The 17921-nt window shown below is 40.4% G+C and overlaps 1 protein-coding gene across 1 annotated transcript in view; it reads left to right on the top strand.

Moving 5' to 3' along the window:
• atf6 (activating transcription factor 6) overlaps positions 1 to 17908 on the top strand; it is a 43111-nt gene extending 25203 nt beyond the window's left edge. Inside the window, exons 11-16 of the mRNA XM_034146334.1 lie at positions 127 to 222; positions 925 to 1027; positions 2012 to 2076; positions 3102 to 3213; positions 7837 to 7921; positions 16057 to 17908. Of these exons, the coding sequence (XP_034002225.1) occupies positions 127 to 222; positions 925 to 1027; positions 2012 to 2076; positions 3102 to 3213; positions 7837 to 7921; positions 16057 to 16253 (658 nt within the window). The 3' untranslated portion in view covers positions 16254 to 17908. The remainder of the gene's footprint in view (positions 1 to 126; positions 223 to 924; positions 1028 to 2011; positions 2077 to 3101; positions 3214 to 7836; positions 7922 to 16056) is intronic.
• The last annotated feature ends 13 nt before the right edge of the window (positions 17909 to 17921 follow it).

Consider the following 17921-nt stretch of genomic DNA (forward strand, 5'->3'; position numbering starts at 1 on the left):
CAACATGTGGAAAATATTTCAACAGATTCTTGTTTGACATTCATACATTGATTTGAGAGCCTGGTAAAGTTATCACTTCTCTCTCTGTTTAACACCCTTTTATCTGTGTGTTCTCCCGTGTTGTAGCTCTGAGGATAAAGCCCTGATGGTGGTGAAGGACCCCATCCTCCTCAGACCACCTCCCCCCTGCCAGCCCCCTGTTAACAGGACCAAGTGTTTAGAGTAAGTTATGAACGTTTTAAAGTTTTAAATCATATATTATGCAAAATCCACTTTTTCATGTCTCTTCTACATCAACATGTGTCCCCTCTTCTTCATGTATTTTCTACATCAACATGTGTCCCCTCTGTGTAAAGAGATTCTGAAAGTTTCAGGAAAAAAGATTCTCTCTCTTTTTGTCCTGATCCATTTATATAAAAACCTGTCTGAAAATGAGTTGATCAGATTTTAGCGACTTTATGATGTCATAACGATTTGTTGGCTTGTGTAACCATTAGCCAATCACCAACCAAGGTAACCCCCCCACACCTTATCACCTGAATCTCCTCCTAGAGCACCATTGTGTTCTTTTTAACCAAATATCTCAGAGGGGCGTGGGGAGGGGCTCCTTATTTTCATCTAAAGTAACAGACAGAGAATCAGCACTTTGGAAACAGGGCTGAAACAGAGGGGATTATGGGTAATGCTGCAATGATCTGTTTGGTGTTTGGAGCCAAACACTTCAGAGACATGTTTTGTATATATATATATGAGACCTATAATACAGTGATGAAAAACAGCATAATAGGGGACCTTTAATGTACAGCCTACTTTTCTCCTTTCTGCATAATACAAAATCTCTATAAAACACATCTAAAGACCACACAAAAATGCTTAAATGTGACTTCAAATGTAAAAGCAAATCTGATTCCTGTTGATTGACAGGCTGGCCCACGAGTTGCGGGGCTGGGTCCACCGTCATGAAGTGCAGCAGACCAAATCCAGGCGCATGAGTAACGGCAATCACAAACCCACAAGGACCATTCTGGTAAGTCGCAGCATGTTTTCAAAAACGAGAAAAACATGTCTAATGGGCCGTGCTAGAATTAACAGAATGTTCAGTGTTCTGCTCCCGCTGTATTTTAGGGCCACATAAAGGATGGTATTTGTCAAACCCAAAGCTGCTCTTTCACCACTGTTTCACCTCCTCTCACACCTTCACCCTTTTGCTGCCTCTCATTTCTCTCCACCGGGCCGGGTTTAATCCGGCAGCCATGAGAAAGTAAACACAACACTTAGAGGGGCGCTGTAGGATTAGTGCCCCCTGCTCCTTTTTTTCCATCATTTTTTCAAAGTTAGTCACAGTAGGGCTAATCCACTGGGAGCTGCCAAGTTTGTATATAGCCATTCTTCATTTTTACTTTAAATCAAGGTTCAAGGTTTTTATTGGTCATACGTACATAGCTACAGTGTAGTTATGACGATGACAATCTTAGGTCACAGGCTCCTCCAACAGTGCAACACAATAAAACTGAAAAAACTGAAAAAAATAGTGCAAGTAAATACAAAAAGAAAAATTGTAAATAGTGCAATAAGAGTCTATATACAAGTTATTGGAATATGATATATTAGATAAATCATTTCTAAGTAGCAGCCAGATTAATGTTATGGATAGTACATACATAATACATAGGAAGGTGTGTTTATTTCTCACCTGTTTTGAGCTGTTCAAGCCTCACACACATATGTCTATTTCAATTCGTATAACTTTATTTTATATATTTTGTGTTTCTGTTCGATTGAACGGTTCTACATGCAAGTTTAAGCTTAAACTAGATGGGATTCATTTGGAGAAAACTGGACTCAGGACTGGAATGTGTGTGCTGATTTCTAGATAATGTGAAATAATTGTTGATTGTAATGAGTATGTATTTAAGTGTTTGACAGCGTTGCCAGCAGTGTATCCCGCTTTAATGGTTAGTTGATGCAAATAAAGACTTTTAAAGCTCATTCTTTCTCTTTTTTCCATCAGAAAACAGAGAATAAGGAGGATGCCCAGACTTTGACCGTCCGATACACAGATACTCCAGAGGAAAAGTGAGTACAGGCCTGTTTCAAAGTGTCAGATCCACACAAGTAAACACATTTTCAGGTTTAAATGTCTTTTTACAATCATTTCCATTAGATTTTTAAGCTGCATCTATAGACATCTAGAAGGCAGAACACGCTGTAGATCCATCAGGATAAATGCAGTCACTGCTGTTTGTGTGGTGAACCAACAATGTGTTGTAAACTAAAACAGTGAGTTGAGGCTTGTTTAAAAATGCTGACTGTAGTGTTTATTGTCAACAGGGTACACCAAGATAGATTATGTAAAGCAACTGTAGACACAACAAACTGTGTGTTTCATTGTTTTACATTTTATTTGAGCAAAGTGGCTCTTTGAGGGGAACTTGTTATGGGAAAAACATTTCTGGCTGAATTTCCTCACTTTTTGGCTTTTTTCAGTTTTTACAATCGGTAAATCAAATCTACAGAACAAAAGAGCAAACACGAGTTCAGGCAGGGGGGCGCCAGTTGGTCAGGATGGAAATGGAAAGATCTAGATTTCGAGCAATTAAGCTAGTTAGATTTTTTATATTTAGGCCACAAATTCTTTAAACTCCAGTACGTTTGTGAAACAGACTGCTGGAGAGCTTAAAAAATTATTAACGTTTATGACAGTTTCACAATATCTGAAGAAAATTAGACTAAAAAACAATAACATTAGTAATGCTATCAGCCTTTAACCTTTTTAACTGTTTTCTTGTGTGTTTTGTCTCTTTTTTGGCAAATTAATCACACATTTCAGGAACCTAGAGAGCACTGACTTGTTATATGTGGATAATTCTTATTCCTGAATAATCTTGTAGGTAGTGTGTCTGTATTGGGGATAAACAAACAGACAAATCAAATAATATTTTTTGGGTTTTGATATCTGAAAAAAAACTGTTCTACAGTAGTACACTTCTCGGGCACATAACATGGATTATCAGCACTTATTCAGATGAGTACACGTCAGTCTTTTCTCCCCAATTTATTTTAGGTGTTTCTCATATTTTTCTGTTATTTATAATCAACAGGAACCCTGGCAACGAGCTGCAGGTTTACTACGCTCCTCATCACACATACAGCGACTTCTTCGACGAGCTGAACCGTCGCGGCGACACTTTCTACGTGGTGTCTTTCCGCAGGGTGAGTTTCAACTCGTTTCATTAGATACACAGATCTGAGAAAAGAAACAAGGCATTAGCTTCAGCATAAAGTACAATTAAGAAGGTTTTTAGTGTAAGTTTTCACAACTCCACACTAGTCAATATGTGTCTGTCATGACATTTCTACTTCCAAACTCGCCATAATAAGCAAAAAGTGAATTATAAACAGTGTAACTTATGAATCATTAATATTATGTAATAGGTTTGTTTTTCACCAGAGAGGTCTGATTTGAAAGTGGGGGTGGGGGAGGGGATGAAACTCACTCGCCCAAGGGTGTAACTGCGCCTCTGCGGTCCCGTTTCCTTGATCAATTTGTAATCATCAAGAACATGTTTTATATTTCGAGGCAAAGCCATATGTCACACTCAATCTACTCGCTCTTTATTCATTTGTCAATGTTTCCACATTTGAGACTCACGGTATGTTTCTAATTTTCCACCTCGGTATAATTAATCCTGGACATCATCAAATCAATGTATTGAGCTTTTGTTATCATGAAAAAAACCACTTTCACTCCAAGAGAACAAGTTGTACCCATTATAGTTTGTGTTTCATCATCCTGGGAAGTTGCTGCTCCAAATGTGTCGCAATTAGCATTTACCTAACAGTTTGTAAAAATATAAAATAAGTATGTGTTACTTTAACACATTTGGATAGTGTCCCTAAGAGCTCATATCCCACTCAACACCTCTGGGTGATGTTAAGCCTTAAATCCTGAGGATTACTCATGGGAGTTTTGGAGCATGGGGTCAAAGTTCAGGACCCCTCGTCACAAAGCAAGTCACAAAGGTCTGGCTCTGGGTTGGCATGGCGACAGCAGCGACAATGATCACAATGGTGAGGGGGCGTCTGCAGGTCAAGTGACCGCCTGTCCGTTTCCAGCAGCTTTGTGTTGCATAAAGCAGGGAGGTGGTTCAGAAAGTGTAACACTACAGGGCTAAAACACTCGGATACATTGACTTTTATTCAAAAATATTTAAATATAAAAGTCATTCCAGGGGCTGATCCTCACCGACTTAAGATGTTGCTTTAATGAATCACCCAGATATAGGGATGCTGCCAAACGTTCATCTTGAATCAGGTGTAGTCCAAATTGTAACATAAACTAAAAAGGATAAAAACACTGGAACCTAAAAAATAAAACCTTTTGTCTAATATTTTTTTGGTTGTTTTGTATTACTTTGATATACGATACGATATACTTTATTGTCCCCGTAAGGAAATGTGTTCTGGACTCCGTCCTGCAGTTGCGCATACATGTACATATACAAACAAAGTAAACATTAAAATACATACACATATCATCAGTCATACACCGTTTGAACAAACACAATACACAGACGCACATACTGACAATGGCGACCTATTGCACAACCCTCACGGTCAACATTTAAAAAGTACATTTCATTACATGTGAATGTTAAGAAGCTTAATGGACATAGATATGATATGAGGATGTAGGGGTTGTTTGGTCTGTACCCATTGCAACATTTAAAAGCCAAAGTCTTTCTTCATAGCAAAGGCGCTATAAAAATTGAAATTATTATTATCATTAAGTCAATGTCTTCAAGTGCTGGTTTTATCCGACTTATATTAAAAAAAACAGAGTTATTCAGCTTTAGAGATGCAACAAATAGACAAATAATGGATTAGATGACAGAAAATGAAATTATCAATGAAAAAAAATCCATGCATTTCCAGACTTAATGTGGAGATTCTCTGCTTTTCTCATGTTTAATATTATAATAAATGTTTGTTTTTTTGGGCGGAGAAAAACTAAGCATTTTAAAACATCACCTTGGAAAACTGGGTCATCATTTTCTGAAATGTATAAGACCAATCCTTTAATTAAGAAAAAGTCATTTGCATAATTGGTAGCCTTTTTAGATTACCATCACAAGAAATCATCACATCTGAAGAAGCATGAAAGAAAGCCCTTGTTTACTTCATGCCTGCTCTTTCTGGATGTGATTATCCTACTTTTTAATTAAATGCTGAAGTGAATTTATCTTGGTTTTAATAAACTGTAAAGGCTAGAGGAATCAAGGATGTCTTATTGGGTTTGACAAAAGCACTTTACAAGGCAATAAAAACAGATCATGGATTACAGGCTTGTTATTCAGTGATTTGTATTTGCCCACACTTAAACCCAAAAATATGATGTGAGAGTAGAGGTCAAGAAGACACATTTATAACAACAACGTCACTCACAAAAAAAGATCGTGACCTTTTCAATTCTTCCCAACTTTTGCTAGCTTTTCTCACTCAGTTTATTTGCCTATATTTTGTTTCCTGGGTTTCAGGGTATATATATGTGTATGTATGTATGTGTGTGTGTGTGTGTGTGTGTGTGTGTGTGAAAAAACGGGCGTGCTTTTGTTTTCTGTCCCAGTCGGTATGATGTTATAACAGCACTGCCAAAGCTCTGGATTAAATTTGGAATTTTGTTTGGATTATGAACCAATCTCTACCAATTTTGACGTTTTTCCCCTTGATGCAACTCGTCTGGTTCATTATGGGATGTTACTCGCCAGCAGTTGAGGTCACTCTCTGCCGGGTGTTTCTTTAAACACTCAGGGATGGCCATGCTAAGGTCAAAGTTACTTTAAGACCTCTTTAGATGCAAAACCACCTGTGGCTTTAAGTGTGAAATGAGGCGATGGAAGAAATAACCCCCCAAAAGACCAAATATAGAATTGCTCTCTGTCCCGTCATTTTGCGTTTTCTCTCTCACCACCTGCGGCTTAATGTAAGTGTGCATTGAGGTGATGGAAACACTGCTTTCACCATGTAGCGTATCCCATAAGGTTCAAGCTAAATGCACCTGTTGTCATGGCAGCTGCAGCTGTTATGTCAGCTTGACAGGCTCTCCGGTCCCCTGATGATGAGCAGTAATGTGGCTGGTTGTTTCCCTGCCACCCTCCAAACACAGTCCATGCCGCCGCTCAGTCATTTTCAACATTTAATACTCCCTTTGGGTGCTTACAGCTTATCCTTAAAGCCGTGCAGTGCCATGACCGTAAATCACACAAACCCTTCATTCTGAAAAATACAAAGTATGACGCTGAAGCCTGAGCCCAACTTCTTAGCGTCATTTTCAAGAGGCCCTATTTTGTGTTTTTAGATTTCCCCTTTCTTGTAGTGTGCTATATGTAGGTTTGTGTGCATGTAAATGGTCTGCAAAGACTAAGATTCAAACTCCTTTGTTTACTTCAGGAACATAATGACATCACTATGTAACACTTGTGCTTCTATTGGCTAGCGCTCTAATTCATTGTACATTATAGGCTAAGGGGCGGGACATCTCTAAGCGGTTGACCAATCCCAACAGAGCCGGCCAGCTAACCAATCAGAACAGAACAGAAAAATAAAGAGCTTTTTGAACATTAAAGCACGTAAACATAATACAAATATGAACCTGAAAATAAGCACAATATGTCCTCTTTAATTCATCTTATCAGGCATTATGAAGAAGACGGTCTTGTTGACAGCAATGATCTACAAAAGCCTCCCACATGTGCTCTGGTTTTTAACATCCTCTTTATCTCATATAGATGGCATGGTCTCTCTCACGCGTGTCCTTGTATCTCACACGTTTTCAACATTTCTTCTTCCTATCTTCTGGCTGTAATCCTTTCTCCGACCTCAGACCGTACTCCCGCCTGTCTTCACCTTAACGCCCCTCATTTTTCAAATCACCCCAGCTGAGTTGCACAAGCCAAGTGTTGTATAGTTTTCATTTGGCCCCTCGATAGCTAGAAAAGCAACAGAAAACTCCAGTTTTCCAGGTGATGGTTGGCAAATCCTTTTATGTCATTTAAAATATATTTTCTTGCTTTACACACTGAGAAAAGATTAAATGGTATTTTTTGATTTCATACATGGACTGCATTTTTCTTTGCAACCACTCAAAGCGCTTTTACAGTTCTAGTTAGGTGTGTGTGTGTGTGTGTGTGTGTGTGTGTGTGTGTGTGTGTGTGTGTGTGTGTGTGTGTGTGTGTGTGTGTGTGTGTGTGTGTGTGTGTGTGTGTGTGTGTGTGTGTGTGTGTGTGTGTGTGTGTGTGTGTGTGTGTGTGTGTGTGTGTGTGTGTGTGTGTGTGTGTGTGTGTGTGTGTGTGTGTGTGTGTGTGTGTGTGTGTGTGTGTGTGTGTGTGTGTGTGTGTGTGTGTGTGTGTGTGTGTGTGTGTAATGACTTGCACTCAAGCTACTTTTTAATAGCTTCAGAAACTGCAGGACTTTGCTGGTTAATGCTCTTTAAATCTTAGACTTCTAACGGATTAATCTACTAGATTAATTAGTGCCATGAGTGTGTTGGTGGCCCAAGGGGAAGGATTATTAACTGATTTGATCTGCTCAGACGATGGGGCATGGCATGGAAAAAGGACTCAATTTGTGGAATTGTCTGACTCTTAAGGACCTCTGATCCTCCCATTGCGTCAATGATAACCTCATGTTAATGCAAATCCTCAAGGAGGTCATCTCTTTAAAGCTATCAATTCAAATCCAAATCCTCATTAACAACTGGCAAATGCATGCATAAATCTGTCTTATTTGCTGCCAGATGTATTTTCCTCTCGCTAACCTTCTCCTCTTTGTTCCCAGGATCATCTCCTTCTTCCTGCCACCAGCCACAACAAAGGAAGTCGACCGAAGATGTCTGTGGTGTTGCCAGCCATGAACATAAACGGTGAGCACTGCAGCACAGACGCAGTACAGTTGGGGGGGGGTTTGCTCAATCAACACGCTGTAACAGATGAGAGCAGGGCTGGGAGCAGATTCAGAAACACGTCTCCTCACAAGAATGCATTACTGGTGGTGAAAAACACTTGCAAGGAAAACTCCTTTGACCAAAATAAGGAGAAGAAGAAGATGGACCTTTTATTAAAAATTCAGTTTCCACTCTGTCATACACATGCGTTTTTTATACAGGTACATACAGTACACACTTTTTACAACATACATATACAAATACACACAGTTATATGCACACGTGCACATGCAGTTGAGAGGTCAGAGCGAAGGCAGCCAGTCCAGCCGGCACCAGTGAACAGTTGGGGGTTAGGTGCCTTGCTCAAGGGCACCTCGGCAGTGGCCCAGGAGATGAACTGGCCCCTCTCCAGTACCAGTCCACACTCCGTATGTTTGTGGTCCGATCGGGACGTGAACCGGCGACCCATTCGGTCCAAATTCCAATCCCCTACAGACTGAAACACTGCCATTTTGAATGTTAAGCCTTTTTGAAGGTGATTTGGATATGTGTTCTTTATATGCTTGTATTTTGTTTCCCAAAGATCTACCTATTTGGAGTGTTTTGCCTGTTCAACTTAAATGGATTTTTTTTTTCAGATTTTCTTTGCAATTACAATTTCTTTGACATCTGGCGTCTTGTTAGTGGAAGGTCTTTGCTCCCTACCTCCCTCTGAGCCCTTTGTAGTTTCTGTTATGTCCTTCAGACTCTGATTATCCTCTCTGTTGCATTTAGCTATGCTGTCAAGTGTCTGTGCAGCCACTAACCGAACCACACACAGACACACACATTTAAAGAAAAGAGAAAAGCTTTTTCAGTGTGGTCATTTCCTTTTTGCTTTGATCTTTTTTTGGATTGTTGAACAGAAAATATTGAACTTGAGGTTTAGGCAGCAAGGTTTATTTAGTTAGATTAACCAAAGTTATAACATTACACATATTATTATTTCATTAAAGATATTATACTGTCAAGAAAAACATTAGAAAATGCCTTCATGTTGGCACAACCTTGTAAGCACATTTTTGTCATCAACACTCAAATACATTTCTTGAATTGTTGGCTTCATATCCATCACCTTTACGGTTATAAAAAGCCAGACCCGTAGAGAAATAAGTCATTCAAAGACAACTCCACTTCTAAAGTCTTGAGTCTGGCGTTTTGTCCGTGCCAATCTTGTTTTCTTACCACCAGAAGTGACAGGAGAAGGTAGAGCTATCGAACGTTGAACTAGACATATATTGACGACCAAAATGTTCCAATCGACTTTCGTGAATTATCATCCCAAAACTTTGCAGCAGCGTGGCAGGACCTGTCAATCACTAGGTACCTCCACCCGAAAATACACGCTGCTTTATTGTCTATTTTATTCTAAATTGGACCATCATTTACATAATGAGGATACGGCTGTAATAAAGAAGACTTTAAACTAGCATTGGAGACCCTAAACCCATGTTTACCATTTTTATTGAGGTAATAAATCAAGTTACAATCTAAAAAGAGCACGGTAAGGCACTTAGTATAGTATAGTATTCGTTTATTTGTCCCCGAGGGGAAAATGGGTTGCAGCACATCACAAAGGCATTCAAACGATAAAACATACGTCAATGACAACAACATAGACACACTTGCACATTGGCTTCACTTTTAAAATCCAGAGTTTCTGCATGGAAGCAGCAAAAAGCCAGTATCATCCAGACCTGTGGAAAGTAGGGAAATAAATAATGTGTGCAACTTTGATACGTTGGCCACCTACATTTGGAGTTATTTGTTCAGGACAAAAAGTATTCATGGTCTTTGCAACCTTGGGAGAATGTAAGTGTTTTGTTTTGAGCATGCCACACTAAGCATCCACTCTGATTGAATCACTTGATGTCTACAAGCTAGCATTAAAAAAATCAAGGATATCAAAACAAATACAAGTCCTCCTTAAGGTTAAAGAGCATGGAGGAGGATGCTCATCTCGACCGCTTCATTTCCTCTCAAAGGAACAATTGCCACCCACAGCTTGTCATAGTGAGTGGCAATCAGAGTGCACTTGGTTGTGGTCAAGGGGAGGTGATTTCCATCAGTCCATTTTAGATGCAATCAACCTTTTACCTTTTTATTTGAACGCCTTACTTTTTAAAACATAATCAAATGAAAGCACTTTAACACTGAAACACTGTGCATGAGGTACGCCTAATATTTCAATACGTAATCGGCAAAAACCTTGGAGTTCGGTTGGCGCAGTTGTTGCCAATTTGTTTTATTTGGCGTAACACCAAAGTATGTTCTTGATTTCCATGAGCTCATCATAGCTTTTCCCCATAGTTCTTAGATCTGCTGGATACCAGATATAAAAAGTCAGGCGATCAGAGATTTCATTAAAATGTTATCTTTTTTTTTATCCAAATTCAGAAATGATTTATCATGTGGCGTCATTTTGACCAAGCCTGCGGTGGTGCAGTGAACTGAAAGGAAACCTGCTCAAGAGGGATTGTGTTTGCAGGGTGTGAACAATTAGGAAGACAGCCTGTTGTTGTTGGGTGTTTGCCTGGTGTTCGAATCACAGATCCTCTTGTTCCTCTGTTATCTCAGAGTCAGTGGAAAAGCACCAGCAACAGATTCGATTAGTCAACCAGCTCTAAGGGGAGTGAGTCAGTGGAATATGAGCTCTTAGGGAAGACATGGCCAGTGGGAAATAACTTTTTTTTTTTTTCTCGGAGGGGGGTGTTAGAGCTGAAGATTGATGAAGGTAAACATTGTTCTTGGTTGGTCTTGTCAGGGAGGAATGCTACGGTCCATGCTGGTCAGATGGCCCATTGAAATAGCTGCAAACAGTGAAATCCAAGACCTCCTTTTCAGCTAATTGATGAAATGGCCAAACAAAGGTGGCATTCAGGGAGAGATATCAGGTCTGGAAAGATTCTTGTTAGCTCAGGAAAAGGACCTTGGATTTGCATGATCAGTCATGGATGCACGAAGTTGGCCTTAAGTGCAATTTTCCTTTGTGCTTTTACTTAAAGGGGACCTATCATGCAAAATGCACTTTTGCACGTCTTTTATACATGAATATGTGTCCCCGGTGTTCCAGGGAACTCACCAAGTGTCAGAAAACACAACCCTCTCTATTTTCCTCCATACCCAAATCTCTAAAAAAGGGGCTGCAACGGATCTGATAAAAACTGATCCAGATTTGAACACTGTCCTGACGTCAGGACGGTGGCGCTACGGCTATTGGGCCAACTCCACCAATCAGGAGGAGACAGCCACGGCCATTGCCGTTCGAAAGCACTGGAGACGCTGTAGTACATATGCCAGGCCAGTAGATGGTGCTGTTCTCACTGAATCAGCCCTTGCAAAAACAGGGGTAAATTGAGCGAAATTAGGCATGGCTAAAATGCATGATCAGTTTGGTATTTTGAAAAAAAAAAAGTATAAATATGCCTTATATAGGTATGGTCCTACACTATATTATTCAAATATAACATGATAGGTCCACTTTAAAGTATTTTCCTGCTTGTTTCTGGTGCTAGTGTTCTTGAATCTATTATGCCAGCTGGATCATGTGGTATCTTTTAGAGAGAAGATTAACAGCAGTTTTATTTGAGCACAGATGCAGGTACGGTAGCTTCAGTTTCAGATGCCACAACAGCTCCTTCTGGAAGTTGACCTGACAGAAAGGACTCTTAACTGTTGCTGTTCTCCACACCCGCTTTCAACATGTAAAGTCCAATGTGTCGCACAGATGACAGCCTTCAAGTCGCATCTCAGATTGATGTTGTCTTTGTCTGAAACTTTGAAGTGCGAATGTACACATTTAGATGGGAAAGATGCTTAGAAATGCAGGAACACTGTCCCTTCTCTGCAGCGTGATTGCTCCACGGTGGAGGATAATTCTTTCCAGCTCCCTGTTGCTGCTCTCCTTCAGGAATGCCTTCCTTCTCCAGTCACTAAATGGTTTTCATCTGGAGGAGATGGATACACTCTGCTAATCTGGAGTGAGCGTTTGGTCTGTCGTGGTCAATAACTGATCATTGAAGATTTGAGACTTTGATGTAAGCCGTGGCTTGTTTCTGTCTCGCCGCGTGTCCACGGTTCATGGGCTCTGTTGGAGTTACTTGACCTCCTCCGCCTTGATTCTCTCTGAAAACATATCTGGCCGAGCGGTGGTTCCTCATAAGGACTGAAGGGTGTGTTTATTTAACGATCTCCCGAGTTTGAAAGTAGCTCAATCAAGTGGAAGCGACATGTTTGGAGAGGAGGAATGTTTGGTAGATGACATCATCTACAGGTGGATGGCCCGTGGCAGACGCACTGCAGTGTATGTTTGCCTCTCATGTGCTCTGCAGCCAACAGGCAGCTTTCAGTGGGGGTTCAAGGTAAAGCAACGCTCCACTGAAGGAGTCGGGGGGGTCAGATTTTCCTACTCCTCTAATCCAAACAAACATGCGCCAATGCTCTGAAAAGAACCCTCTTACCAACCCAAATGTTTAACCCTTCTGATCCTTGGAAAAATAAGCTTAAGCAAGTGGTTATTTGCCTCAGTGACATAATTCTCAGTGCTTAAAGCTAGTATTAGCCACGCCATTTTTGTCAATATTGATAATCGATCGCCAGACATTTCTCAACAAATATTCAACGTATTGCAGTGAAATTTTGCACAGATGTCCATCATCCCCAGGCCATGACTTATTCCCTCTTTAGTGGTGATGCCGTGACTTTCACTCTGTGCCTTTATGATGACATGAAATGTTACCAAAGCTAGTCTCCCCAATACTTTTAAAACATAATTGATCCGTTTACCTTTGGCTATACTGCCATCTGAGCCCCTCTTGTGCTAATTTGCCAATGTTAGCATGCCCAGCTAAGATGTTGAATATGGTTTGTACCTGCTAAACATCAGTATGTTCTGTGTGTTAGCAGGCTGATGTTAACATTTAGCTCAAAGTGCAGTGTCACAGAGCTGCTAGCATGTCTGTAGCAGTCTTGCTACTGCCTGTAAGATTATTTTCCAAAAGTAAAACATGGTTCGTTGCTCAACATTGGCTTTTGGCTTGCATTCTATTGTAGAACGTCTCAATCGATAAAAGATGAGCATATCGGCAGACTTTTCTAAATACACATTATCTGAAAGTGAATGTAATTGCCTTCCTATTAGATCCGCAATTATTTGATTGGCCTTGTAATTTTGTAATGATACTTTCTGATGAATTCCTTCCTTTTGGACATTAAAACAAAGTTCCCCTCATGAACATGTCTTCAGTGTCTGTGCCAGTCTGGCAGCGACCATCCTCTCGAGATGCTCTCTCAAGTTTCCTCAGATGTCTTGTTGCCAGACATCAGGCTTTTCTCAGCACACACCAGCTCCCTGTGTCGCTGGGACGTTCTGGAACATCTCCAGATGGCACCAGTAAAAGGGGGAAGGAGACCATGCAGAGAGGACGGTAGATCTGGCAGCCTCTTCAAAGAGCTGCTGTTTGAAGTGTGTGTGTGTGTGTGTGTGTGTGTGTGTGTGTGTGTGTGTGTGTGTGTGTGTGTGTGTGTGTGTGTGTGTGTGTGTGTGTGTGTGTGTGTGTGTGTGTGTGTGTGTGTGTGTGTGTGTGTGTGTGTGTGTGTGTGTGTGTGTGTGTGTGTGTGTGTGTGTGTGTGTGTGTGTGTGTGTGTGTGTGTGTGTGTGTGTGTGTGTGTGTGTGTGTGTGTGTGTGTGTGTGTGTGTGTGTGTGTGTGTGTGTGTGTGTGTGTGTGTGTGTGTGTGTGTGTGTGTGTGTGTGTGTGTGTGTGTGTGTGTTCTCTATTGAAGCTTCTCGAGTTGTTGGCTGAATAGAATTGAGAAATGTTGGCCATTTGAATAATGGTGACAATTATGGCCTACATCAGGGGTGGGGAACCTTTTTCCTCTCAAGGGCCATTTCAATTTTTTCAACATCCTCCGAGGGCCGTACAAATGATTGACCTCTGCTTAAAAATACTAAAATCACAGCCCATTCATTTCGCCTTTCTTTCATGCTGTGCAAAGAAAAAGCAACCTCGAGCTCGGTGTGGCATGACCACCAAAACAGAAAGATGTGGACACCAACATTTCACTAAAACTAACATTGATTACCTCTTTCCTTACGGGATACTTAAAGGAATACAGTGAAGTAGATAAGACATATGTATATTTGGCAAAACAATTATTATATGGGAAGTTGGGAAACCAATGGATGAGCAAAGTGTAGGGATAGGTTGGTTGTAATACAAAGCAATGAAGGTATACTTATTTTTCTATGTACTTACTTACAAAGTAAGGTCAAGGCATCCTGGCTGTAAAATGTGCAAATATATCAAGTAAAGCTAACTTTAACAAGACTGACAATTCCTTGCTTACTATACGATCTAAGACTGCTGCCCACTGGTGTGTCCCTGCTCAGTTTAAAGCTTTTTCAACAATATTTATTTAGAGAATATATTAAAGCAGTAATAAAGCTAGAAGTACAAATTAATTTCCATATTTATTCAAATATTTCTTGCTACATTCTTCCATGCCTGCATTTTTCTATATGGCCATTAGAATTTACACTATTTCCATTATATTCTTCATCCACTTTTCCACTCGCTGCTTTTCTCTCGGGCTTCTATTTATTTTTGGATATAAATGACCTAAGTGCTGGTAATGTCAGAGAAGTTTATTTTGAACTGAGCAGAATCTAAAGGTTCATCTGTGGAGCAATGACAGGACCTTGAAATTTGAGGGGGAACAATTCAAATGTGATCTCATCAAGCAGTATGCAGATGCACAGAGAATCACTTTTCCAGCTCGCCTTCAGACAGAGGCCTAATTTGAAACCGACATAGCGTGACAAAATCCAAAACCCCAGGATGACTTCCAGAGATTTCTGTTGGAGCACTGAAGCCATTTGAAAAGTTCCAGTTTCACTACAGGTGCAAAAGAGGAAGTTCAGCAGCAGATGAAGTCATACTCGGCTTTACATCTACTCACCATTTAATGAGATGAACATCCGTGGAGTCTTCTGGCGGCAGAACGGGCTATTGTATTGTCAGTGCAGGATCTGATAACATCTTTAAAGTAAACGTCTGTGGAAACCCTGCAGAATCAGAAGAAGCTGATGTCTTGTGCAGGTGGCTGGAAAAAAACTTTAAACAACTTTGCAAGGCATTTTAAATACAGCTCACTAAAACTGACGAGGTGTGTTGCTCCATATGGGGAATGTTGCTTTCATATGGACACGGTTATATAGGAAGCGACACGTTTTAAAGTTTTCTGTTAATACAAATCCACGAGGGATCCCTCAGCATGCTGGAAGCTTTCTCGAGTGAAGGATTTTATAAGCGTGTCCACTCTAAAATATGTTCTTCCCCCAGACGGAGCAAATTTAGGCTGCGGGAGACCACAAACCAGGAACCATTGTCTCACGTCCAGCATCTCAGTCCAAACTTGAATTTCCCGAGATAAAGCCAAAGCAGTTTCTTATTTGTAGGTCGCACGTCAGGATGACCTTGAGAAGAAAATGTATTCCTCTCTTGATAACAAGCTTTTAGTTTATTTTCATCTGTGGTTTGTTGCCAGTCTGAGTCACCACCTCTTCCTGTGGCTTAATCTTGCCAGAGTTTCTTATGTTCTTCTCTAAATACAACAAGAAGCCTGAGGGATCCTGAGTCTCTCTTCCTCTCTCCTAAACTCTTCTTCTCTCCTCTCAAATGTGCATGTCCTGCTTTTGTTTAGGCCCGTTTTGTTTATCTCTAAGAAGGAGAAATCCAGATTTTGACTCACCTCTGGACGCCATGTGTGTCCGGGCCTCCACCTTTCTTTCTTTATAGCTAGCTGCAGTTTTCAGCCCCCCCCCCCAACTGCCTCAAACAATACTCCTTTACAATCCCAAATCACTCTCTTATCATGTCTCTCTGTATCCAGTGTAACAAAAAACCTGCCATTGATTAGGGTGACGAATACAGTTTGGCGAGCTCTATGTGTGCCTTGAGTTGATTAAATCTTCTGCTGTAATATAAACCCACTGCTGACAGAGCAAACACACACTAGAATCATTTATCCATGCACTAAAACTGACATTCTGCTTCCTTTCCTGCCGTTACAGACAGCATCATACGGGACAAAGACTACGAGGTGATGATGCAGATCGACTGTGAGGTGACGGACACGAGGATCATCCACATCAGGTCGTCCAGCATCCCGCCTCTGCTACGGGTGAATCGCACCGAGACGTTTTACCAACACTCTCCGACTGACAGCCAGGCCCCGCCTCCTGTCAATGTGCTAATGGGGTCTGCTTAAGACCACCAGCACCTGTTATTATATATAACTCACCAACAAAACCCATGAGGACAAACAGAAGATGGGGCTTCAGTTAACACTCTTTATGTGTGATACATTTTTTTTTTAAACTCCCGCTGACTAGAGGTTTTTGATTTAGATTCTAATGCAACACAAAGGTAGCTCAAGTGGTCAGGACTAGTCCACTGCACTCTTTATCCGGGCAAATATCCGGAGGTAGTCTGTAATAGGGTCCGCTAGCTCCTTGTGTGGCATCTCTGACTTCTCCCTGTTACCCCAGATGCCCCACATAAGGGTAATTGCTTAGCGGCAGGGGGCCGAGCATTGAACCCTGAGTCACCCCGTCATAACACAAATACTTGTGCAGCTCTCCTCGTGTCCAAGTTTGGGAACAAGCCACTAAAGCCAGAGGAGAACACTGAAAAATGATTACACACCCATGACTGATCTCACTTGGAAAGCATTTTTGATATTAATGTTTAGAAGTACGACAAATTGTGTGTTTAGCTACAAAAAGGAGTTATGGGATGGTCACTGTAAGAGATGCCAGATTAATTACAGGCAGCAACCTCAGGAAGTCAGGTGATATGTGAAAGCTAGCAGGCTGTCACTATGTTGTTGGCTGGTTTCCATTGGTTTAAGGATTTCAGGTGCTCTGTTTTTAAGCATTGTATGATGAAGAATTTTGTTTTTTTGCACTGTGCTTCTCTTATGTGAATAATGGATTCAGCTACTTTACATATTTATTTCTATTATTATGTAACAGTTATACCAACTTCTGTACTGTGATACAATTCACTAATTTCTGCTGTCAAAAGTCTTCTGTAAAGACTTGATATTGTTTTGTCTGATTGTGCTTTTTGTGAAATTTGTATTCAAATTGACCACACAAATCTAAATGATTGTACATACATTTATAAAATGGTGGATGGGAAAGAAACGTTTTCATTAGAACTAGGAGATTTTTTACTTGGTGGACATCTTGAGATATTCATTACATTTGTGACCCCTGCCCCTTTTTATATGAATATAGTCTATGCCCCTGCCTTAAAAGTTGAGCTAAATGTTTGACATTTAACTTATTTTGAGTCCAGACGTCTCCGTCCACGGGCTGAATTGCACTTTTATTATGTGCACCTAGGCCTGAAAGCGCAACCTGCTGGAAGTTATTTTGCGTGATGGAGTTTTATTATCTTATTCGTTGGAAAGGTTGGCACTAAAAATGCACAAACTTGTAAGATAAGAATATACTGTAAGGTCTGGCTTCATAGGCCTCATATTAATGTTTCTTTAAAATTGATATTGAAAAACAAATGATACATCATCAGAATAAGAACCTTTTTGTATATGTTGATTAACAAAATACTTGTACCTAAAAGTGCTTTTTTTGTTTGTTTCAGCTACACAATTGTGCAATGGGTTAAGCTTTAGCTCAACAGATGCACATAAAATACTCTTTACTTGTGTTATCTTAAGCCAGGCCATCTGTGTCTATATATTTTTTCCTTCCTTTGGTTTGAAAATAAAATCGATTCACCGCAATGTTTTCACTGCATCCCAGAAGAACTTTGGGAGAAAGCAAGAGTACAATTAAAGAAACTTGTGAGGTTTTGTTTTTTGTGAAAAATACCAAAATAAACACTGGATTTTACATTTCCTTTGTCCGTA

This window comes from Trematomus bernacchii, unplaced genomic scaffold (assembly GCF_902827165.1).
Source record: "Trematomus bernacchii unplaced genomic scaffold, fTreBer1.1, whole genome shotgun sequence".
Classification (NCBI taxonomy): Eukaryota; Metazoa; Chordata; class Actinopteri; order Perciformes; family Nototheniidae; genus Trematomus; species Trematomus bernacchii.